We start from the raw sequence: 27,664 nt of genomic DNA on the forward strand, positions 1-27,664 counted from the left end.
AAGTTCTGCTTTAGATTCCAATCTTCCTATAAGACTGGAGGCTATTCCAAAATGCTAATCCATTGGTTGTGGCCCTGGTGTTTTTAAACTTAATGAAATTTCCACAGGAGGACAATTTCTATCTATCGATCTGATGTTCTAATAGTGTAACCCTACAGACAGGCTGACTGGGCTAGAGTTCCAATTCCTTCCCTTGTTAGCTATGTGATTATAGGCAGGTTACCTAACTTCTCCATGATTGTTTTCTCATCCCAAAAATGAACATGATAATAACAGTATTATTATAACCTTACAGGCATCTTATGAAACATAATGGAAATGAATGACAACATTATTACCTCATATGAATATAATGAGGAATGATAGTTAATAAAGGTAAAGCACTTAGAATTAAGCTTCAGAAATAGTAAATACTTATTAGAAAAACTTGTTTTTATTAAGTACCTGGTCTGTGATATTCTCTTAGAGCAGAAGTTATGGACTAAGCCTCCTTTTACTTGGAAGCTCCTCTCCACATTTTTTTTAATCTGCATCCTTCCCTACAAATTGAACTCAAATGTTACTACCATTGTAAAGCCCTTCTTGATCACCTAAGCAGAAATAATCTTTCCCTTCTAGCTAAAATGGCTCTTTTAATATTTAAATATTTTTCCTTCCCTTAGAAATTACATACTTACCATATGTATCTATATATAATGCATAAATCATAGTTTCTTCTTGTTTATTGTTTTTATTATTATACACTTGTACATTCAGAGTACCTAAATACAATTATGATCTCAAGGCAAAAATTTCACAGAAAGGATAAGTTTTTAGAACCAGACCTTAGATTCAACTGTACTAGACAGGGTATCACAAAAGATCTCAGAACACAGTTTCTTAAATAAGACAGTCCATTTCTCTTTTGTCATACTCCAGAGGAAGGCAGGCAGTACAGAGTACGCTGTTCAGGGAGCTAGACAGGTAAGGTTGTTCTTCCATCCTCAAGAATTGGTTATGGATAAAATCAGCATACCATAGTAACGCAGCCACATCAATGTTCACAGCAGCTTGATTCACAATAGCTAAACTGTGGAAGCAACCTAGATGTCCTTCAATAGATAAATGGATAAAGAAACTTCAAAACAAACACACAATGGAATATTACTCAGCATTAAAAGAGAATAAAATTATGGCATTTGCAGGTAAATGGATGGAGTTGGAGAATATCATGCTAAGCGAAGTACGTCAATCCCAAAAAACCAAAGGCAGAATGTTCTATCTGATAAGTGAATGCTGATCCATAACTGGGAGGGGGTAGGCATGGAAAAAAATGGAGGAAATTTGATTGATCAAAGGATAGGGAGGGTAGGGAGGGTACAGTGGGGCAGGAAAGATAGTGGAATGAGATGGATCTCATTACCCTAGGTACATGTATGACTGAACATATGGTGTGACGCTACATCATGTACAACTATAGAAATGTAAAGTTGTGCTGCAATTGTGTACAATAAATCAAAATGTATTCTGTTGTCATATATACCTAATTAAAATAAATAAATAAATTTTAAAAAGAAAAAATAATTGAAAAAAAAAGAATTGGTTATTGACTTTCACATATAGGTTATTATTATTCCTTATTGTTATTTAAAAAATGGGGCTGGGGAGAAGGTTGATTGTAAAGGAAAGGAACTACAAGTTGCACACATTATTTTGACTTATATTCTTTTGGCTTACACTTTGTCAACATGAGGCATAGGTACTATAGCAGAGTGACGTTTGCCCTGCTAAATTAAGAGGGGTCATGCTATTAAAAAAGAAGAGAACAATGACTATTATTTCATTGTTACATTGATACACATACATACTGTCACACTGTCTACTCATCATGTCACTCCCCTCCTTCCAGTGCCTTATCCATAAATATTATACACATGCATACACTCTGCCACAGAAAATGCTAGCTGCCTATACAATATCTAGTTTCTCTTTTGTTACTCATACAGTCTTATAGATAGAACTGTAATGTGCCCATCCCAGCCTTCTAGAGTAGATCTATAAAAATAAAAGGAAGTAGTTGGGTAGAATTTACAAGAAAGTTCTTTATAGGAGGCTCTCTCTGATGGGGGAAGCTTTTCCATCTTCATTATTATTTCTTTCCATCTGGACTGTAATAGAGCAGTCACAGCTTTAATGTAACCATATGTGAAAGATCAATAAAACTGCAATACTTGGTTCTCACATTCTTGAACCATATGAACCAATGCCAGCTCCTACCTACAGATTTTTCTGGAAAATATGACAAAAATAAATCTTAAGTGTTTATGCCATAATAGTTCTTTCTCCATGTTTTCAGGTATCAGTATTTATAAAACTTATATGATCACAGATGCATAAAGCAATCTAAAAGGAAACATTCAAAACTTTGCCCCCATACTTGCCCTTTCCTTAGTATTTTCTGTTAGGTAAATTACATAAGTGGTCATTTTCCCAGCTTCTCAAAACAGAACCTTGATAATAATTCTTGATAATTTCTGCTCCTTTGCCTTCTACTCCTGTAAACAATTTTCAATGCTTCCTGAATTCTTCTATTTACCTTATTACAACTACTGCTGTCCTAATTTCAGTCTTCACCATTCTAGTCTCAAATTAGGTGTGTATCTATGAGACTCTATGTTTGCCTAAATATGAGTTGTATCATTTGGAACCCGCCCCTGTAAAGCTATAAAACCAATGCTCAAGTTTGCCACCACACATATACCCACAATAGCTTCAATGCTTCCTTTGTCTTTGTGGACTGAAGCATTTCTCCAAATATTGATCTGATAAATATTAAGCATCTTTTCTGAATGTTTGAAAAACATCAACAACAAACAAAACTGATTATATTCAGTACTTTTAGTTGCATACAGGAGAATCAGCCAAGATAATTAGACACATATATTTGTAGTTAAGTTTTTGAACTCATATTTAGTAAATTTTAATCAGTAGAAATTCAGAAGTCCTGCATTTGGGAAGTACTCCTTTTCTCTATAATGATTTAAATTTGTTTATGTATGCAGTAGTCTAAAGACTACTTTCTTTGATTGAAAAGCATGCCTTAGTATAGACTTCATAAGTCCAGCTCCCTTACTGTGAAGGAGACCCAATATTAGGCTGCAGATGCCAATGTGACCAGCACTTGCCTCAGAACAATACTTTCTACCATTTTATGGTTCCCGGTTTCCTACTATGGTCTCAATTCCCATTCCTTTCTTTTCCCCTTCTTTTTTTATAAGTTTTGGGTTTGATTTTTCTTGATACATGCAGATTTCCCTTATTTTATGTGGACTCAGCAATGCCTTAAAAGAAAAGAAAATACATGATCTAATTTAGGCAACTGTAGATGAACTGTAAGCAGAAAGGTACCTAGGAAAAATCCTACCAAGACTGCTGGAAATGGATCAGACATAACTTCTATGTTCATATATGAATACATGACCAGCGTTAACTCCATATCATGTACAACCACAAGAATGGCAAATTCTATTCCAAGAATGTATAACATGTCAAATTACATTCTACTGTCATGTACAAATGAAAAGAACAAATAAATTTTTTTTTTTAAAAATTACTCTATTTGACACAAACTAAGAACCTATATAAGGAAAGGTATCATTCACTCTTAAATTTATTTGATACAGAAATGGCAGTACCAGGTTGAAATATGTCACCTAAAGATGGCTATGACTATTTGTTAGATATAAAGTGAATAAATAAATGAACAAATTAATTAATTATATAGGAGAATCACCTTATTATCTCATAACATTAATGACTGATACTTGACATGAAGTCATGCTGTAGTTTTGCAGTATTTGTGGTGTACTAATCATACTTTTTAAAGACAATAGTAAGCAGATACAAGAAATCTGTCAGGCCGAACAAATACAAATAGATGAACTTTACCCTACAAAAAAATGATCTTCTTTTCTTGTGTTCAGGTTTTTTAAAATATTTATTTTTTAGTTGTGGTTGGACACAATACGTTTATTTCACTTATTTATTTTTATGTGGTGCTGAGGATCAAACCCAGGGGCTCGCACGTGCAAGGAGAGGCGAGGGCTCCACCGCTGAGCCACAACCCCAGCCCTTGTGTTCAGTTTTAAGAGGAAACTAAGAAAATTAGCAAAGATACCCTCAGAGACAAGCCTTTTTGGTAAGAACTGTGCATCATACTCATTCTTAAATCAATGAAATTACCATAATTTAGAGTACTTGAGATTTACTTATTTCTGAGGCTATAGAAGGACTCAATATCCCTGATAATCGATGCTTGAACAGAATTATGGTTCAATTAAAAAGGGAGAAGAGATATGTAGATGTGGTAGTGTTTCCACCACCTGTTTCTACATTTATGAGAAAAACAAACAAGTTATACTCCCCCACAACCTGGGAGCTCAAGCCTAACTCACTTCCATCTTGGGATACTGCAGACATCCTAAAGACAGTGTAAGGCCAACCCTTTCAGCTCCATCTCTGTAAGACACTGCATCCATCTTGGGGTACATCCACTATTATCTCAAGTTACCTTGGCTATTGCTGCCACCATGTTTAGTTGCAGTATCATACAATGAGGGACACCAGCAAAGTCTGAAAGCCCAACATCAAGGTGAGGTACAGACAATCTGCATGGGTACTACAAGAATTTAAGGAAGAAACTGTAATATCTCAGAAGATCCACACTGCAAGAAAGGAAGACACACAGACAACATGAATAAACAAGGGAGGAAAGATCCCCAGAACAAACCAGGATACTATAATAAGAGAATCCATGGACAGTGAAATTGATGAAATTCAGAGAAGTTCAGAAGGTTTATAACTAAAATAATCTGTGAATTAAAGAATGAGCTAAATGAGCAAATACAGGCAAAAGTTGATTACTCCAACATAGAAGTAAGAGAGCAAATACAGGTAGCAAAAGATTAATTCAAGAAACAGAGACTCTGATAAAAACCAGTCAGAAATCCTTGAAATGAAGGAAACAATAAACCAAATAAAAAAGACAAAAGAAAGCATAACCAACAGACAAGATCACTTGGAAGAAAACAACAGATAATGAAGACAAGGTATACAATCTAGAAAATAAAGTTGATCACACAGTAAAGATACTAATAAACTATGACCACAACATCCAAGAATCATGGGACAGCATCAAAAGACCAAATCTAAGAGTTATTGGGATAGAGGAAGGCACAGTGTTTCATACCAAAGAAATGCACAGTCTCTTCAATGAGATAATATCAGAAAATTTCCCAAGCATGAAGAATGAATAGGAAAACCTAATACAAGATGCTTATAGGACAGCAAATGTACAAAATTACAACAGATCTACACCAAGGCATATTATAATGAAAACGCCTAGCATACAGAATAAGAATAGAATCTTAAAAGCTCTAAGAGAGGAATCAGATCACATATAGGGGGAGACCAATTCATATCTCAGCAGATTTTTCAACCCAGACCCTCAAAGCCAGGAGATCATGGAACAACATATACTAAGCTCTGAAAGAAAAATGCATGCCAACCAAGAATCTTATATCCAGCAAAATTAAGCTTTAGATTTGATGATGAAATAAAAACCTTCCATAATAAACAAAAGTTAAATTTAGAACTAGAAAGCCTGAACTACAAAACATCCTCGGTAAAATATTCCAAGAAGAGGAAATAAAAAACAATGATGAAAAACAGCAGAGGGAGGGATTATACTAAAGGAAAAACTAATCAGAGGAGAAACCAAGTCATTTTAAATGCCAACAATAAACAAAAATGACTGGGAATACTAATCATGTCTCAATAATAACCCTAAATGTTAATGGCCTAAACTCACCAATCAAAAGACATAGACTAGTAGAATGGATCACAAACAAACAAAAAAATCGATCCAACAATATGCTGCCTCCAAGAGACTCATCTCATAGGAAAAGATATCTAAAGACTGAAGGTGAAAGGTTGGGAAAAATCATACCATTCACATGGACTGTGGAAGCAAGCAGGGGTTTTTATCCTCATACCAAATAAAGCTAAAGTTAATCAAAAGGGATAAAGAAAGACAATACACACTGCTCAAGGGAACTATACACCAACAAGAGTTAACAATTATATATGCCCCAAACAATGGATAATCTACATTCATCAAACAAACTCTTCTCAAATTCAATAGTCAAATAGACCACAACACAATAATTTTGGGTGACTTTAACACACCTCTTTCACCACTGGATAGATCTTCTAAACAAAGCTGAAAAAAAGAAATTCCAGAACTCAATAATACAACCAATAACTTAGACTTTACTTGACACACATAGAATATTTCATCCTTTAATGAGCAAATACACTTTCTTCTCAGCAGCACATGGGTTCTTCTTTAAAACAGACCATATATTATGCCACAAAGCAACTCTTTTGAAATATACAAAAGTAGAGATACTACCCTGCATTCTATCAGATCATAATGGATGGAAATTAAAAATCAACAATAAAATAAGAAATAAAAGTTACTCCAACACCTGGAGACTAAATAATATGCTACTGAATGAACAATGGGTTGCAGAAGACATCAAGGAGGAGATTAAAAAAATTTTAGAGATTAATGAGAACACAGATCCAACATATTGAAATCTCTGGGACACTATGAAGGTAGTTTTAAGAGGAAAATTCATTGCATGAAGTTTATTCCTTAAAAGAAAAAAAGTCAACAAATAAATGACTTAACATTATAACTCAAAGCCCTAGAAAAAGAACAAATCTATAGTAAAAGCAAAAGAATACAGGAGATAATTAAAGTCAGAGCTGAAATCAATGAAATTGAAACAAAAAAAAACAATTTAAAAAATTGACAAAAAAAGTTGTTTTTTAAAAAAATAAATGAAATAGACAGTCCCTTAGCCATGCTAATGAAGAAAAGGAGAGAGAAAACTCAAATTACTAACATGTGATGAAAAAGGAAATATCACAACAGATACTACAGAAATACAGAAGGTAATTAGAAATTATTTTGAAAACTTGTACTCCAATAAAATAGAAAACATCAAAGGCATCAACAAATTTCTAGAGTTATATGATTTGCCCAAATTGAATCAGGATGATATACATAATTTAAACATATCAATTTCAAGAGATGAAATAGAACACACCATCAGAAGACTACCAACAAGAAAAGCCCAGGACCAGATGGATACACAGCTGAATTCTACAAGACCTTTAAAGAAGAACTAATACCAATACTCTTCAATTTATTTCAGGAAATAGAAAAGAGGGAGCACTTTTAAACTCATTCTATGAGGCCAATGTCATTCTGATTCCAAAACCAGGCAAAAACACATCAGAAAAAGAAAACTTCATACCAATATCTCTAATGAATATAGATGCAGAAATTCTCAATAAAGTTCTGGCAAATCAAATATAAAAATGTATCAAAAGATAGTATACCATGATCAAGTGGGGTTTATTCCAGGGATGCAAGGTTGGTTGAACATATGGAAATCAATAAATGTACTTCATCAATTCAGTAGACTTAAATATAAGAACCATATGATCATCTTAATAGATGATGAAAAAGCATTCAACAAAATACAGCACTCCTTCATGTTCAAAATACTACAAAAACTAGGGATAACAGGAATATATCTCAACACTGTAAAAGTTATCTATGCTAAGTCCAGGCCAACATCATTCTAAATGGAAAAATATTAAAAGCATTCCCTCTAAAAACTGGAACAAGACAGGGATGCTCTCTTTCACTACTACTATTATCATAGTTCTTAAAACACTGGCTAGAGCATTTAGATGAAAGAAATTAAAGGGATGCACATAAGAAAAGAAGAATTCAAATTAGAACCATTTGCCGGCGAAATGATTCTATACCTAGAAGAACCAAAAAATTCCACCAGAAAACTTCTAGAACTAGTAAATGAATTCAGAAAAGTAGCAGGATACAAATATCAACACCCATAAATCAGAGGCATTTCTGTATACCAGTGATAAATCCTATGAAAGGGAAACAAGAAAAACTACCCCATTTACAATAGAATCAATCAATCAATCAATAAAACACTTAGGAATCAACTTAATGAAAAAGGTGAAAGATCTATATAATGAAAACTATAAAACGCTAAAGAAAGAAATTAAAGAAGACCTTACAAGATGGAAAAATCTACCTTGTTCTTGGATAGGCAGAATTAATAGTGTCAAAATGACTATACTACCAAAAGCACTATACAGATTTAATGCAATTCCAATCAAAATCCCAATGAAGTAGAAAAAGAAGTAGAAGTAGAAAAAGCAGTCATGAAATTCATCTGGAAAAATAAGACACCCAGAGTAGCTAAAGCAATCCTTAGCAAGAAGAGCGAAGCAGGTGGCATCACTATACCAGACCATAAACTATACTACAGAGCCATAGTAACAAAAACAACATGGTATTGGCACCAAAATAGACTGGTATAACAATGGTACAGAATAGAGGACACAGACAAACCCACATAATTACAGGAATCTTATATTTGACAAAGGCACCAAAAACGTACATTGAAGAAAAGATAGCCTATTCAATAAATGGTGCTGGGGCAATTAAAATCCATATGCAACACAATGAAATTTAACCCCTATCTCTCACCATGCACAAAACTCAACTGAAAGTGGACTAAGGCCCTAGAAATCAAAGCAGAGACCTTGCACCTAATGGAAAAAAAAAATAGGCCCAAATCTCCACCATATTGGATTAGGCCCCAACTTCCGTAGTGAGACTCCTATAGCGCAAGAGTAAATATCAAGAATTAATAAATGGGATGGATTCAAACTAAGAAGTTTCTTCTCAGCAAAAAGAAACAATCAGTGAGCTGAATAGAGAGTCTACTAATTGGGAACAAATTCTTACCACACTCACATTAAATAGAGCACTAATCTCTAGAATATATAAAGAACTCAAAAACCTTAACACCAAAAACACAAATAACCTAATCAATAAATGGGCCAAGGAACTGAACAGACACTTCTCAGGATACGATATACAATCAATCAACAAATATATGAAAAATGTTCAACATCTCTAGCAATTAGAGAAATGCAAATCAAAACTAAGATTTCATCTAACTCCAGTCAGAATGGCATCTATTAAGAATACAAACAACAATAAGTGTTGGCAAGGATGTGGGGGAAAAGGCACACTCATACATTGCTGGTCGGACTGCAATTGGTGCAGCCAATACAGAAAACAGTTTGGAGAATCCTTGGAAAACTGGGAATGGAACCACCATTTGACCCAGCCATTCCACTCCTCGGTCTAAACCCAAAGGACTTAAAATCAGCATACTATAGGGACACAGCAACATCAATGTTTATAGCAGCACAATTCACCATAGCTAAACTGTGGAGCCAAACTAAATGCTCTTCTGTTGATGAATGGACAGACGATGTGGTATATATACACAATGGAATATTATTCAGCATTAAAATAGAATAAAATTATAGCATTTGCAGGTAAACGAATGGAGCTGGAGAATATAATGCCAAGTGAAGTTAGCCAATCTCACAAAACCAAATGCCGAATATTTCTCTGATTTAAGGATGCCAATTCATAATATGCTGTGGGGAGGGGAAGAATTAAATGAACTCTAGATAGGGCAAAGGGGAAAAGGGGAGGAGATAAAGAAAGGGGGAATAAGGGTAGGAAAGATGGCGGAATGTGATGGTCATCATTACCGCAAGTACACGTATGAAGACACAAAGGATGTGACTCTACTTTGTGTACAACCAGAGATATGAAAAATTGTGCTGTATATGTGTAGTATGAATTGTGATGCATTCTGTTGTCATATATAACAAATTAAAATTGAAAAAAATTGAAAAAAAACTAATAAATTCAGTAAAGATATAGAATACAAAATCAACATACAAAAATCAGTAACATTTCTGTACATTTACAATGAACACCTGAAAAAGAAATCAAGAAGACAATTTTATTTAGGACAGCTACAAACAAAGTAAAATATTAGGAATACATTTATCCGAAAGATGAAGTAGCTATACACTGAAAACTGTAACACATTGATAAAATAAACCAAAAAGACACAAATAAGTGGAATGATATCCCATTTTCATGTACTGGAAGAATTCACATTGTTAAAATATTTATATTGCCCAAAGCAATCTACAGATTCAGTGCAATCCCTATCAAAATTCCATGATATTTTTATAGACATAGAAAAAGAAATCCATAAATTCATATAGAATCACAAAGGTTTCTGAATAATCAAAACAGTCTAAGGGCTGGGGCTTGGGCTGAGTGGTAGCGCACTTGCCTGGCATGTTTGAGGTGCTGGGTTTGCTTCTCAGCACCACATATAAATAAATTAACAAATGAAATAAAGGTCAATCAACAACTAAGAAAATATTAAAGAAAGAAAAAAGCAACCTTAAGCAAAAAGACCAAAACTAGAGGCACCGCACCACCTGCTTTCCAAATCTATTATAAAGCTGTAATAATCAAATAGGATGGTGCTGGGGGGAAAAAAGACACATAGGCAATAACACATATGACATAGCAGAGAAGTAAATCCATACATTATTTATGTTTTTGACAAAAATGTCAATAATATAAAATGGGATAAAGACAGTCTCTTCAATAAATGGTACTGGGGAAACTGAATTTCTTAAAATGAAATTGGACCCATACCTTACCACATACACAAAAATAACACAAAATGGACAAATGACTTAAAAGAAAGACTTGAAATTATAAAACAACCAGAAGAAAACATAAGGAGAAAGCTTTCTGACATTGATCTAGACAAAGGTGATTTTTGGACATGACCTCAAAAGTATAGGCAATGAAGCAGAAATAGACAAATGAGGCTACATCAAACTAAAAGGCTTCTTTACCGCAAAGAAAACAATCAATAGAATGAAAGGCAATCTATAGAATGGGAGAAAATATTCACAAATCAAACATCTGATAAAGGATTAATTCTAAAGTATGAAAGGAATTCACAGTATTCAATGGCAAAAAAAAAATACAATGAATAAAAAATTGGCAAAGGACCTGGAAAGACTTTTTTAAAAGAAGATATACACATGGCCAGAAGGTTTAGAAAAAATGCTCTACATCATTAGTCATCAGGGAAATGCAAAATTGAAAGCACACAGTATCACCTATATCTATTCAAATAGCTTTTATTAAAAAGATGAAAGATAGCAAAAGTTGACAAGAATGTAGAGAAAAGGGAAGCCTTGTATACTGTTAGTGGAACTGGCAATTGGTACAATCATTATGAAAAAAAAGTATTGAGGTTCCTCAGAAAATTAAAAATATAACTATTATCACATAATATAGCAATCCCACTACTGGATATATATCCGCAATACATAAAATGAGTGTCTAAGAGACATCTGCACTCTTATAATCATTGTAGCACTGTTCACAATAGCCAAGAAATAAAACTGGCTTAAGTGTCAATCAACAGATGAATGGATAAAGAAAATGCAGACATAGGTTATTGTTCAACCTTTATAAAGAAGGAAATCTTGTCATTTGTGACAATATAGATGAACCTGAAGAACATAATGTTAAGTGAAATAAACCAGGCACAAAAAGACAAATACCATAAGATGTCACTTATAGGTGAAATATATATATTTAAAAAAGTCAAACTCTTAGAAACAGATGGTAAGATGGCAATTACTCAAGGTTTGCAGGGAATTAGGGGGATATTGGTCAAATGATACAAAATTTCAGATACAAAGAATAAGTTCAAGAGATCTAGCTGGCTATGGTAGCACACACTTGCAATCACAGCAGCTTGGGAGGCTGAGATAGAAGGCTTGTGGGTTCAAAGCCAGCCTTGACAATGGCAAGGTGTAAGCAACTCAATGAGACCCTGTTTTAAAATAAAATACAAAATATGGCTGGGGATGTGGCTCAGTGGTTGGGTGTAATTGAGTTCAATCCTGGTTCATGCCCTCCCCGCAAAAAAGAAGAGATCTATTGTACATCATGACTACTATAGCTGATAACAATACCTATATACTTGAAAATTTCTAAGAGAGTAAGTTTTAAGTGTTATCACCACAAAAAACAACAACAACAACAACAACAACAACAACAAAAAAAAAAAAACTACACAAGTACTATAGTTTGGAACTAGAGTATCCCCTAAAAGAACATATGTTAAAAAGTCTTAGTCTCCAGCCTGTGGTGCTATTGGGAGGTGGTGGAAGCTTTAAGAGGTGGGGCCTAGTAGGAGGAAGTTAGGTCACTGGAGGCATGCCCTTGAAGGGAACACCAGGGCCTTGGCCCCTTCCTGTCTCTCTCTGTGCTTCCTGGCTGCCATGAGGTGAACAGACTTCCTCTGCCACACATTTCCACCATGTTACTGCCTTGCCAAGGCCCCAAAGAAATTGGGTCAAAGAATAATGAATTAAAACCTCTGAAACTGTGAATCAAAATAAATCTTTCTTTCTTATAAGTTGATTATGTCAGGTCTTTTGTTACAGTGACAAAAAATTGACTAACAGTAAGGTATTGTACATGTTCAATAGCTTGATTTGTAGTCATTCTACAATGTATACATGTATCAAAACATGATGTACTCTATAAATACATTCAATACTGTTTATTAGTTAAAAAATAAATTTTAAAAAACAAAACAAAAATTCAAGTCTTACATTTAGAAATTACATTTCAGATCAGAAGGTCCATGGCACACTAAAAGGGTCACATTTGATTTAGCTAGACAGCAAGAGTTGAGAAACACTGTTAAAAATTTGCAGAAATGAATATCTTCTTTTTTTTTTTCTCTAGCAAAGATAAGATGAGAAGAATAGAGATGGGATGTGGTAAAGAACAGAGTAAGTTACCTCTCCAGCTGGCTTCCCCACCTCCTCCCAATTGGCTTTTAAGATGAGAAAATATGGCAGTCCAGAGCTAGGCAAAACCACACCAGGAACAAAGTTTGCTTTTATTTTTCCTATTTGTTTTTTCTACATTTTCCTCTTCTCTCGATTTCCAAAGTATTTGAGGGTAATCTCGTTGCACACGTTTCCACCCATTTCATTATATTTCTCCACACTGTTTCCTCCTGCTTATCCTTTGTATTTCTAACACACAAAACACCAATCCTCTGTTCATTTCAGGTATATATGAGGAAAGACAGAAAGACTAAGATATTACATTTGCTTTCCCCCACTGAAGCCTACCATTATCTATTTGATAATCTCAATGATTCCTTGTGGATATTTTGTTTTGTGTGTGGGGGGTGGGTACCAGGGATTGAACCCAGGGGCACTCTACCACTGAGCCACATCTCCAGACCTATTTTGTATTTTATTTAGAGATAGGATCTCACTGAGTTGCTTAGTGCCTCACAGTTGCTAAGGATGGCTCTGAACTCATAATCCTCCTGTCTCAGCTTCCGGAGCATCTGGGATTATAGGCATACACCATTGTGCCTGGCTCCTTGTGGATATTTTTGATTGGAAGATGTTACCAGGAATTGGCTATGCCTACAGGGAGGGAAAATGAAGAGTTTATAGCTACCAGTCTGTGTTCTAAACACACTTTTCAAGACTTCTTTTTATCTGAATCCTGAGACCAAAAATGTCCTATTAACTCACAGTGAACAATGGTTAACTTCCACTATAGTAAGGAATGGCAAAATTGCCTTTAGCCAGGTAGGATCAAAGACCAATTCTCAAGAATATGTTTAACAGAGGCTTCCATTTCTAGTGTGCAAAAATTTGGAAGTATTTTGTTTAACTAATTTACTCAGAATATTCCAAAGAATATCTTGTAAATTACTGAGCTCTAATAAGTCAACTAAGTGAACAAAAAAGAGGTTGTGGGGAAACAGGTTATAACATAAACTGAAATGAAAAAGGATGCCTCATTTGCTCTACAAATTGTGCCTTTTTTCAGAATTGAATATTAGGATTATCACTGTCTGTGAGAAAGATATGAGGAAAAATACAACAGGAAAAAAGAGAGTTACAAAAAGAAATAATTAATATGAAAGTCAAGAGAAGGAAATTTGACTCGAAACACTTATTACCCCACGTCTTTATTTACTGAGCTATATGCTCCTCTGCGATAAAACGACACTGATATAATATCTTAAGAGCATTTACTACAGTATTTTGAAACTAATGTCTGAGGATGACAAAGATAAACTCTGGTGCCATATTTTGTGATCTCTAAATTTTACACTGAACCCATCATCTGTTCACTAAATTTTGATTTATTAAGAGTACCACTCAGCCATAAAGAAGAACAAAATTAAAGCATTTGCCAGTAAATCGAATTGGGAAGTGTCATGCTAAGTCTAATAAGCCCATCCCCCCAAACCAAAGGCCAAATGTTCTCTTTGATGTGTGGATGCTAACACACAATAAGGGGTAGGGGAGGGTGGAGAACTGAAATTCACTGGATTAGACAAAGGGGAATGAAGGGAACAGAGAGCGGATGGGAATAGGAAAGATAGTAGAATGAATTGGACATAACTTTCCTACATTCATATATGAATACATGACTATTGTAACTCCACATCACGTTCAACTACAAGAATGGGATCCTAATTAGAATCAGTTATACTCCATGTATGTATAATATGTCAAAATACATTCTATTGTTATGTACATTTAAAAAAGAACAAAGAAAATTTAAAAAAAGAAAAGAACTCAGTACTATAGCTATCCACGGGGAGCAAAAAAACACAACAAAGAGTACCACTTTAGGCAAATATTAACTTTTAGGACTAAATAAATATAGTGTATAACATAATCTTGGGATCATTAAAAAGACTAAGTGAACATTTTCTGTACTGATGGAAAGATCACCAAATATATTATGTGAGATCATGGATAAGTAAGATACTGGAAAAGTTTATATATTTGTTTCCCTAAAACATAAGAATATAGAATGTGTATGTGTGTATATATACTATATCCTGGGAAGGTTAGGGGGTAAGAAGTTTGTATTTTCATTCTTTTCTGTTATTTGTATTTTTCTTGTCTAAATAATTTTTTACATTTTTTTTCTTTTTGGTAAGTTACTAGCAAGTATTACCTGGTTCCTAGAATGAAGAACTTAAAAAATAAACAAAAAGGTTTTCTGAGATAAAGATATGTTTCTGTATCACCAACACTTAGAATAGTACACAGTTGGCATTCAATGAATGTTTACTGGGTTAAGATCTGCTTGTCATCTATTTAGTTTCTAATATTTCCCGAAGTATTGACTTTTAATGAGCCCCTCTTCAATTTCCCTTTATCATATAAAAAGTGCCAAATACAATCCCTTAAAAATAGTAGTAGTAAATATTAGTTTATTCACTTCAATCATATTCTCTTACTTGTATGAAATGCAACTGCCAAGGTAGGAAACAGTGATTTTTTTTCTTTATTCATATTTTTAATTGGTAAATTATAGTAGTATATAATGATATAGTTTATTGTAATATATTCAGATGTGCACACAATATAACACTATAATTTAGCCAATATCAATCACTAGTACTTTCTCCCTCCCTCCTGCCTCCCATCCTCCTGGTCCCTTTCTTCTATTGATCTTGTTATGATGTTCACGAGATACCTGCCCTCTTTCTTCTCTTTCTTCCTCTCAGCTTCCATATATGAGAAAAAACATAATGACCCTTGACCTTCTGAGTTTGGTTTATTTGACTTAACATATGGTCTCTAACTTTATCCATTTTCCGGCAAATTACATAATTTTACTTTTAGTTGAATAAAGCTCTATTGTAGTCACTTATTTTCAATGATCTATTCAATACCCATCGTACAAACAATCTCCATCAATGATGTTTAAGTTAAACATGACTGGTTAATGTGCTTAGTTTGGAAGACACAAAAGTGTATAAATATGCTATAGACTCATCTATAAACTTAAGTGTCTATACACTGAACGCTCATCAATTTATCAAATCGTTCCTTGGTAGGAAAGAAATGGAAGTGACAAAATATGTGGGTATACCAACCTTCCTTTTTCCTTTCAGGCTCTTCAAAGGAACTCTTTATCTAACCTGTCCTATTTAAATTCATTTTAATTAGAATATATGGTCAATGAATACTTCTTAACTGTTTAACGCAATAATCTACTAGAAAAGGTACCTGAAGAGTGATTTAAAATAGATTGGCAAAGGAGTAATGTCTTAATTTTCTTCAATCCCAGCAAGGACCTTTTGCCAATAGCTTTATGAATAGGATTGAACAACAAGATACCAATGAAAAATGCACCACTGCTGATACCTTCCAGTTGCCATAAAATAGTGATTTTCACCTTAACTGGACTCTTTACATATTTGATAAATATCAGAAGAAATAAAATTATCATATCCTACAACTACACAATGAACTTTGATTTAAACAAGTTAGGAAAGAAACATCTCAGATCAGCTTGACTGGCTCTGGGAATCACTCCAAAAGGAAAATAAGGTGGGGACAGTGGAGAAAATACTGTGCAAGAGTGGAGTACATTGCTCAAAAAAGAGGATCTCATTCTTAGTGGGGAAGTACTGAGGCTAAGTCTGAGACCTGAAAGTTCAGAACTGGCTGCTAAGGTCCAGAAGGACCAGTGATGGCAGTTTAAAGAAGATATTGCCTGAAGAGCAGAGAACAGCATCTTGGAAGAAGATATCCTTAGGAGCAATGATGATGAATGGAAAGAAGGAAGCAGGCAGCTGAAACTAAAGACCCTAAAATGTAGGAGGGTATCTCTGAATTTAGAAATAAGAAACATTTACCTCTGCCTCTAAATTGGGCCAATATTAAATTGCATTTCATTGTACGACAGATTAGAAAGCACATGAACAAAGACCCAAATAATATACTCCAGAAGCCAATGCTTATCTATCTAGAGTTGTTTAATATTACCGATTAAGAAAACTATTACACATTTAATATTTAAAAAGCTATAGAACTGTGATTTCATTCAAGATTTTTCTCCTTTATTTCCTTTAGGAAAGATACATAAAAATACTGTAAGGTATCAGAGTATATAATTTAATAGAAACATTTTCTTATTCTATTTTTAAGTTTACTTTTTTTTTTAAATTTTATTTTTATTTTTTTATTTTTTTTTTATTTTTTATTGTGGGTTGTTCAAAACATTACAAATTTCTTGAAATATCATATTCCACACTTTGATTCAAGTGGGTTATGAACTCCCACCTTCATTAAGTTTACTTTTTTCCTCTAATAGTCATATTGAATATTTTTGTACTTAGCTTAGCACTCATATATTTTCCATATAAATTAAGCAATAGCTAACTTTTTGCCAATTGTTTTTTCTTTCATTCTATCTTTTTGTATTCATAATTTTACTTTTAGGCATCTTTCCTATAAGATACTTTTCAAAACCTGGACAAAGTAATTCTAATTCAATTAACTCTATTTCATGAAACATTCTGCCACTTCCAAAGATGGTTTCACTTAGTCTTACTCCAATAGACTTCTATAACTATTACTTGAACCTCTTGGACCTGACTAAATGAAAATTTCACATTCAACTGGGTTTTAATATTAAGAATAAGAATAAATAATATCATCGTTATGTACACAACTTTCTGACCTAAAAATTCATTGAACTAATATAAAAGAGAACTGCTAATATTAAGAGACTAACCATGTAATCTGAAGCTTCAGTTCTGAACACATATTTTATGGAGAAATTTAACATATAAAATGTACCAATCAGGAACTCTGGATGAAGGGCTCTGAGGTGCTTCAAATTCCCCAACCTATTTTGTACTTTGCTCTGCAGGCATCTAAATCCAGGAAGCATAATTTGAGTACAATTATTTTAATGCAAGCAGTCTTGTAGTTTCCTAAAATCCTGGTGGGCTAACTCTTCAACTATTATTTTATTTTAGAAATATCAATATTCCTTTGGAAATGGAGAAGGCTATGGAAATGAAAGCAAACCTTGAAACACTATTCATGACAAAATAACTGAACTTTAATGTCTCAGTGAATGCATAACTCACAAGATTTTTAAACAGAAGTTCTCTATGTATCACATAAAATTTTCAAATATTTGCAAAGCTTTCAGGACTAATTAGACCATTTTATGAGCAAATAAACCATACTGAAATATATAAAGTGATGTTGCATCAAATTTCAAATATACCATAATATTAAATTTGCAAGGAAATCAGATGTTATCTTAAATATTAATTCAAATTACAACAATGGCAAAAAGAAAAAAGTGTGTGAAATAAAAAAACAGCCCTTTTGACTCAAATAATTAAAAAGTTATGATGGAGAACTTTGTACCTTTATGCTCATTTTCAAACTCTTCAGATAAGAGGTGGTAGCAACAACCCACACTGCAAACTCCCTTGATTTCTGAATTGGAAGCAAATATTCGCAGAGTATTTGAAGCAAGATCACCACAAGTATGTAGACCCACCATTAAACATTCCTTTAAAGAAGAAAAATAAGTTTTGGCAATTAAAAGGAGGGTTAAAAACAATTAAAGTCAAGATTTTAAAGATCCATTTGAATATGCAAAGCTTTATAATAAGTAATTTTTATACTTTTTTTTTTTAAAGGCTGTGATCTCTTATCATAACTTTTGAGTTTCTTTCAGTGTTTTTTTTTTTGTACCAGGGACTGAACTCAGGGACACTCCACTACTGAGCCACAACTCCAGCCCTATTTTGTATTTTATTTAGAGAGTGTTTTGGGTTATTTATCCATTTGTATTTCTCTGACCTCCTTTACAACCAAGTTGCAACACTTTTTTTGATGGGATATTATAATCATTTTGCTTTTCTTGTTAATTAGATAGTTTGGATAAGTTTTCCCATGCTACAGTATTATAAATAAAAAAAATTCAGTCAGGAAAGGTTTATTGTTAATTAAGGAAGTGAACAACAGTTATACATTTCTCTCTTTAAGCTTAGCTGAACTCTCATTAAAGAAAATAACAATAACATTTAATCTCACTGTTTACTGTATTTATCATATAGAATAATTATTAGCAGGTAGGAGCTAGGATACAAAGACACATAAATAAAAATCTAGTCTAATAGTAAAATCTTTAAGTATTGTTTGTCAGGGGAAGGATAATAGGAAGATTGGTTAATTTGGGTTATTAAATTGATTTATTACAGGATCCAAGAAATAGTCTTGTATTTTATTTTAAATAATTCTTCTGAGTTTATTTTTATTGTCTATTTTCAAATATTTCAAATAGATTTGGAGAAACTTGAAAAAAAAGTGACAATATTCACTAAAAATTCTAAAGTTGGGTTAAATTAGTGGGGTCATTTAACCTGAAGAACAAACCTAATAATTGGATTCATATATAAAATAAAAACAACTCATGAGGATTAACTAGGTTCCTTTCATTGGTGTTTTTCAAAAATATGTTGGAAAAGAAAAATTTCACTTTTTAAAAAATGGCAAAACTCTAGTCAGTTACCAAAAAAGGATTTAAATTTATGAACAACTCTGATATCTTTTGTTTCCTTCCTTTGGGGAAGAATTTCTAAAAACTTTAACAAGGTAAAATAACACAATTCTAAAAGCTATCTTGTTTTTGAAAGGAGTTAAGCTTCATTACAAGCTTCTTTACATAATTCTTTAAAAATACAATATTAACTGTTTAACATACTGTCTTTCACTTATTTAATTTGACATGCTTGTAATTTGGAAAAAATTCCAACCTGAAAGAATATCCAGAAGTTATTTTTACTCAAAAGAAATCACATATTTGATCACCAAGTCTAACATTAAACATAATTTTGTTCTAGATACTTCTTTAAGTACGTGTTTCATCTCAAAAAAAATGCAAGTGTTGAAGGTGATACATATGCTAATTTGCCAGACTTGATCATTATACCATGTATACATATGTACATTGTACTCCATAAACATGTAAAATTTTTGTGTCAATTAAAAATAAATCTTATAAAAACACATAAGACTTTTCTTCTATTAGAATTTAAACAATACCCAAGTTGGAGATAGAGACTTAGCTTACTAAAACTGAAATTAGAAGAGGGTACTCTATTCTGGAATGTGTTCTTGGCAGATTTTAGCAGCTGAAAGTATAAAGAATGCCTGGTTAGGGTTTTATTTTCTTGGTCTTTTAGAAAAATGTAATCAGATTAAAATTAATGTAAAATGTAAAATTACATTAATAAGCTATTAAAATTAAATTCTGTTTACAGCATTTTTGTAAATCAAATAAAAGAATTTAAAAGTCAAATCACCTCCAGATCTTTAATAATGTCATGTAGTTCAGAATCAGCAGTGATAAAAGAGGTTAACGGTGAATATATATTTGATTCGTTTGACTTTGATGCCAATTTTCTTCTCTCTTTATTTGCTTGAGAAATTTCTCTGTTGAGTATTTGAGATGAAGAGTTTGTCTCTACAGCATTGATAGGTAAAAAGTCTATCAGAGAAAAGGGATTTTCAAAACACAAATTATCTTCTCCATGTGGTTGAGCGTGTAGGTTTTCCATTTGTTTTCTAATGTCAGAAATTACAGAGCCTGAAAAATCTGGCAAATAATCTGAGGAAGACATTTTTTCTTGATTTGCAGAACTATGATTATATGTTTCTTCAACGTTTGCATTATACTTAATTTCATTTTGCACTTTCCTTTCTTTTGCCATTTTTAAGGCCACTCCATTCACATCTACTCTTGATTGAGTATGATAGTGTTTCCAATGTTTCTTCAATTTCCTGTTTCTCTCCTTAGCTCCATGAGTATTGGTATTTGAGGAATCAATTCCATAAACTTTTAAGCCATACTTCAAGGACAAAAAGGAGCTTAAATAGCCTTTCCCAGAACCCAGGTCAATAACCTAAAGTAAGAAAAATGGAATGAATTAAGTAATTTTAGTCAGTTGGTAATAGAAAGCATTCTAGATATTTTTTAAAGCAAGTAAACAAATGAATTATGTATTTACACAGCCTGTTGTATTTGCTATTTTTCTTTTAAAAAACCATTTTTATTAAACATTTTCCTATAAGTTTTAGTTAGCATAATAAACCAAGAAAAATAAGTAAAAGATAAATGTTAGAAGAAGAAAAATATCTTTATTCAAAGATGACATGACTATATCCAAAGCAAATCTCTGAATAGAAAAAACTAACAGAAATAGTAGGTGAATTTAGCAACATGTTAGGATACAAAAGGCAATGGAAATTAACAATGAACCATCAGAACATATATAATAGAGTAGTAATAAATAATTTCAAGGCAAAATTTTAAAACATTTGAATTAAGACAGTATAACAATAGAATATCTGGGAATAAACTAACAAAGGGCATATAAGACCCACACACTGAAAACTATAAAATCCCATAAAAAACTTAGAAAGTCTAGCCAGGCATGCTGGTGCACACCTATAATCCCACTGGCTAGGGAGGCTGAGGCAGGAAGATCCAGATTTCAAAGCCAGCCTCAGCAATGAGGAGAAGATACGCAACTCAGTGAGACCTGTCTTTAAATAAAATACAAATAGGGCTGAGGGTGTGGCTTAGGGTTCAAGTGCCCCTGAGTTGAATCCCTGGTATACAAAACAAAACAAAACAAAAACTTAGAAAGCCTAAATAAAAAGATATATCATATTCACGAAATAACAAGCCAAATGCTGAGATGGAAATTCTCTTTAAGTTGACTTAAAGATTCAACATAATCCTAATAAAAATACTAGAAGGGCTTTTTAAGGAAAATCATGAGCAGATATTACAATTTATATGGAAAGAGAAAGTTCCTAGAATAACAAAAATTATTTTGAAAAATAATAAGTCAAAGAATATTACTGATTCAAGAATTAATGTAAAACTACACTAATCAAAAGAGTTTAGTAATGATATAAAATGGACATATAAAATCAATGGAAAAAATAAAGTCTGGAAATAGATTAAAATAGACTACATAGACTTCTGATTTTTGCCAACTGCCTAAGGAGAAGATGATAGTCTTTTAAAAAACTTGTAGGTAAAATTGAATGTGTGACAGGAAAAAAAATGAACTTTTCCTGTCACACATCAAACACAAAGATTAATAAAAAGTGAATCACAGATTTAAATAACACAGTGAAAACTATTGTGTTGTGGAAGAAACATGAGAAAAATCTCTTGTGATTTTGAGATAGGCTAAGATTTCTTATATAGGACGAAAATTCATGTATAACAAAAAATAGTTTAAACTTCATTAAAATAAAACTTTAGCTATTCAAAATTTATAGTTCAAAAGGAAAATCAATATTTTCAAAACATGTAACTGAAAAAGGGTTTGTGTACCTAGAACATATGAAAAAAGTCTGACAAGTCAATAATAAGAGGACAAGCAATTCAATTAGAATATAGGCAAAATATGTGAACATACACTTTACAAAATGATATACAAATGGTCAATATGAAGATGCCTGATGTTAGCCGTCATTAGAGAAATGTAAATTAAAGCCACAATGAGATACACAAATGTCAAATGGTATTGTCACGTAGACTGACATGGAGCAAATTACATTCTATGCATGCATGTGTCAAAATGAACTCCACTATTATGTGCTATTGAAACTTTTTAAAAAGTACAAAACTAAAAAAAAAATGTAATAGAACATTTATATACAAAGATTAAAAAAATAGTTTACTACAAATTGATACATACATTTAACATATAACCTACCAATATCAATCCTAGCTCTTTACCCAAAAGAAATGAAATATGTCCACATACAGTCTTGTATGTGAATATTCATAGCAGGAAAAAAAAAAAGGGAAACAACTCAAAGTCTGTCAACTTGTGAATGGAAAAATAAATTGTGTTATACCCATATTACAACATAATTTCATAAGAAAGCAAAAAGTTATCAATATAAACAACACTTATGGCTCTCAAAAGCTATGTACAAGGTGAAAGAACTCAAAACACAAAATTCTATATACTATAATTCCATTTATACCATGTTCTAGAAAAGTCAAAACTACAAGCAGATTAGTGGTTCCCTGAGAATGAAGGAGAAAGTATCCTACAGAATGGTATGAGGAAACATTTTATAACTGTATATAATCACCAAAACTCATCAAACCTTAAGTTGATGAATATCTAAACTATACCTTAATAAATATAAAGATAAGAAAAAAATAAATTTTAAGTTTTGATTGCCATAAGAAATAAATGAACACATACAGAAATACTATTATGTTAGTTAGCTTTGCATTGCTGTGACTAACATTGAACAAAAACAACTTACAGGAAGAAAAGTTTACTTTGATTTGTGGTTTCAGAAGTTCAGTACATGGTCGGCTGACTCAATAGCTATGGGCCGAAGGTGAGGCACAAAATCATGGCAGAAGGGCATTGCAGAGAAAAGCTGCTGCTCAGTTCATGGGAACCAAGAATCAGTAATACCATGAGTGCAAGAAGCCAGCAGTAACATAATCCTCAAAAATGATACCCCCTTAATGATTTACTTCCTCCAGCCATGGCCTACCTGTCTATAGTTACCACCCATGAATCCACATTATTTATCGATCAATTGGATTAAACCAATCCATGGATTTAGGCCACAGGTCATTATCTAATGATTTCACCTCTGAATATTCCTATTTATCTCACACATGAACTTTTGGGGGACATCTCACATCCAAACCATAACAACTATCATAACAAACCATTACCTAATCTTATTATTTATACACACACACACACACACACACACAAACACATCTTTAATTCCTAAAGTTAATTAAACTCTGACATTAGTATAAACTACTCTTGGAAACACTTCTATATGTAAATCAATGAATGCCATTAAGTCCTAACAAATTTCATGATCTTAAAATTAGACCAGTTCAAAGCTAAGACTCCAAAATTTCCGTAAATAAGAAATTAATTTACAAACATTCCTCTATACCTATTTTATACTATTATGAGAAGTAGAGAAGTATTGTATGTATGTATGTGCATGTATGTATATACCATACATATATACTGTAAGGAACAAAACTCTACTGAAGATTCAATAGCTATACTCAAATGCAAGGTCTATACAATAATATCTTACTTTAAGGAAATAAAATCTAACTGAATTTACCATATTTCTATTCATAAATGCAAAGGTTGTAGAGTAGAACCTTATTAATAAATTCCGATGTTTCTTAATCTCATGAGAAAGCAAAGTTCTCCATTCCCTTCTTCCTATAAAACACACTAATGATGCCAATGACAAGCTAATTTTTGTAATTGGTGTGCTGCTTTGTAAAACACCAGCACATTTGTTCCCTTAAATCTAAAAATGTTTGCTTCCAAGAAGTAATTGATTTTGTTCCTAGAACTGTTTACCATTTTACTGAATCAAGAAAGTTCTAGCTGTAAGTAACACCACACAAAGTTTTGAACAATGAAGAAACTTCATTACTTCACTTAATAAGAAATGTTAAAGTAGAACGCACCTTTGGGAGACTGACTATGCCCAGCCTTTGTACCAGTTGATTTTTATTTCTTTGGATGCAAGATGGCTATAGAAACTCTAAAAAAATCATGTAGTTTAATTCCTAAGATTTTTTTTTTTTTTTAATTAGGACAAACTTTCCTAGCAGGTCTGCACTTATACCTTATTGACCCCAATTACCTTTCCCCTCCAAACTGGTATTACAATAACATACAGATGGTTAGCAACAGAAAGAATATTCTGCAATTAAGTTCCACTGATAGGAACATAGAAGCCGTGCAACTTTCTGCTTTCAAACAATCTTGCTCAAATAGCAAAATCCCATAATCATAATGTTCAACACCCTTACCCACAATAGAATTTTCCTTCCTGGATCATCTGCAGTAGTCTATAGGTTTGAAGACAAATGAGTCTCTAGACTAGTAAGTGGTAAGAGAGATCTCCTATTGTCCTAATTCTGTTTAGGAGAGTAATTAGAAACATTAGTACACATAATAGTTAAATTTCTTCATAATATTACTATGGTACTATTTTTTAGATAGATGAGCTACATTTTACAGACTAACCTACAGATTTACCATTCTAGGGTAATGGCTCTGAAATTTATAACTCCAGTGTGGAATTCTGATATGAATTCCAGACTCACAAATCCAATACTCTACCTGACATTTCCACTTGAATATGTAATAAGTATCTCAAATTGAAATTGATCTATTGATATTCTCTGTAAAACTTGCCTCTCCCATAATCTTTTTCATCAAAGTTAATAATACCTCATTTCCAGACAGAGAACAGAACTCCTTCTTTCTCTCATCATCTACATGTCAATTTTGCGCAAATCCATAAACTGATCATTTACCAAAGCTTTGCAAACCAACTTTATTCTAAATCTGATAACTGTAACGGCTTGGCTTTCTCAGTGGTCTCTCTGATCCTACCTTTCTCACCCTCACTCTGTTCTCAACAGAAAAATGCAAAGTCTGATCATACCATTCCTTTCATCAAAACCCTCATTGCCTTTTTGATCTTATCTCTTAATGACTAGCTTTGTTAGTAAGTTGGGGTTTTTTTTTGGTGGGGGGGTGCTTAACTGCTGAGCCACATCCCCAGTCCTTTTTAAATATTTTATCTACAGACAGTATCTTGCTGAGTTGCTTAGGATTTTGTTAAATTGCTGATGTTGGCTTTGAACTCAAAATCCTCCTACCTCAACCTCTTGAAGCGCTAGGATTACAGGCTTGCTCCACTGTGCCCAGCCTAAATTGTTTGCTTTAACTCTGGAAGCATCTACTTAAATAGGAGCTGGTTTCTTAAAGGAATCAGTTTACATGTCTAAAAACAGTGAAGTAGAGAATCAAAGACAGTCGATCTACTTTCTTTCATAAAACGACAGAGAAGAAAAAAAAGATCCAGTGGCCGCAATGGCTTTCTTCTCATTCAGAATAAAAAGGCCAAATGATGATCACAAACGCCTCCAAAAATCTATAACTTCATAACCTTCCCTTTCCCACTCCAACCTCAGCTGTTATTTTTCTCTTATTCACTCCACTGGTGTCTATTTGGCTTCCTGGCTATTCTGAGAACTAAGTAGTCACATTCCCACTTCGGTGCCACCGAACACATTCACTTCATTTGAAAACCCTTTCCTTCAGATATTTTGAAGTTTCTGTATCTTCTAAAAGAGGTATTAACTCATATTATCTTTACAAAGAGGTCTTACTTGCCTTATCTTCTGAATTAACCCCTCCCTTCCCCTTTTCTTTCCTCTTTAAAATGTTTTAACATATATAACAAAAAAATACTTAGAATCTTTTTATTGTCTAGTTGTCCTTATTAAAATATAAATGCCATGAGGGCAAAAGTACTTTTTATTTATTGATATGTGTTCAGTGTTTTAAACAATGCCTCTGAAACATGGTAGGAGCTAAAGAAAATATTGGTTAAATGAACGAATACAAGAACATGTGCAAAATATGCAAAGGGATACACATGTTTAAGAAATACAAATCAAGAAGGCTTGGTAATATGAGTGTGAGAAGTAAAGTTTTGGGCATTCCAGTGGTGCTATGGATGAGGTAGAAATGAATTTCTTTTTTTTTCTACTTCTCTATGATTACTGCTAAGGTTAAGTATTTCAGAATCTCAGCCTCAGTCTACCAAATCCATATTTATTTAATCTCCATTTTAAAAGTGTAATTAGTATACACAGAATACATTTAAATGTAAACATTAAGAGAATCAAATAATAAGATCATTAAGTGATTTCAAGAGAAAAATCTTAGTGTCCTTAGTGCTAAGGACACTCTAATCTGTAGTAATTTGCACCTTATCAGAATCACAAATTTTAGATTTGTTTCATTCACTAGATATAATTTTAACCACTATAAAAAAGTTTTCTTAAAAAAGGCCTAACATGGTACATTAAGCTATTTAAAAATATTTTGTATGTACTTTATAAATACAAATAAATCTAATTTATCAACTTAAATTTATTTACTATTACATAGTATTTTACATAAAAATAAACATAACACAGAGAGAGAGAGATAAATAAATATAAATAAAGTTATAGAGTAAATATCCCTCATTTTTGTTTGTGTTACCCCAGAGGCAGATCTATCAACAAAGATTGAAATGAAAGTGATCTATCTGGTAGTAAAACACAGGAAGGGAAGTAAAATAGAAAAAATAGCAGCCCAATAAAGGTGTTTTTTTAAACAAGATAACGTAATACTTTAGGGCAACTTGGGTTTAATCCCACTCAGAAGCTGAGGACTAGGGTAAAGCACATATCTAAGAATCATCTGTTATCCTTTAGTATTAGGTGTCCCCTAAAAGCTCATGTGTGAGATGATGCAAGAAGGTTTAGAGATGAAATGATTGGGTTATGAGAGCCTTAACCCAATCAGTGAATTAATCTGATGATAGGGATTAACTGAGTGATAACTGAAGGCAGGTATGGTGTGGTTGGAAGAGGCGGGACATTGGAGATGTTCCTCTGGGGTATATATTTTGTACCTGGTGAGTGGAGTCTCTCTCTTTCTGCTTCCTGGGTGCTTTTCTCTGCCACCCTCTTCCACCATGATGTTCTGTCTCACCTCAAGTACGAAACAATGGAGCTGGCTGTCTATGGACTGAAACCTCTGAAACTGTGAGCCCCTAAATAAACTTTTCCTCCTATAATTGTTCTTGTCAGGTCTTAGTCACAGCAGCAAGA

At 32.9% G+C, this 27,664-nt stretch overlaps 1 protein-coding gene across 8 annotated transcripts in view; it reads right to left on the reverse strand.

Annotated features, from left to right (window-relative positions):
• The window catches only part of Mettl25 (methyltransferase like 25), a 185,852-nt gene that overhangs the window by 146,593 nt on the left and 11,595 nt on the right, over positions 1-27,664 (reverse strand). For all 8 annotated transcript variants that reach the window (XR_007348125.1, XM_048804537.1, XM_048804553.1 and 5 more), the window contains 2 exons: positions 20,247-20,846; positions 18,301-18,448 (listed from right to left, as the gene is read on the reverse strand). Coding sequence is in view for 7 of the 8 variants with exons in the window: in XM_048804537.1 (XP_048660494.1) it covers positions 18,301-18,448; positions 20,247-20,846 (748 nt within the window). In the remaining variant the exon portion in view is untranslated. The remainder of the gene's footprint in view (positions 1-18,300; positions 18,449-20,246; positions 20,847-27,664) is intronic.

Source organism: Marmota marmota, unplaced genomic scaffold, assembly GCF_001458135.2.
Source record: "Marmota marmota marmota unplaced genomic scaffold, marMar, whole genome shotgun sequence".
Lineage (NCBI taxonomy): Eukaryota > Metazoa > Chordata > Mammalia > Rodentia > Sciuridae > Marmota > Marmota marmota.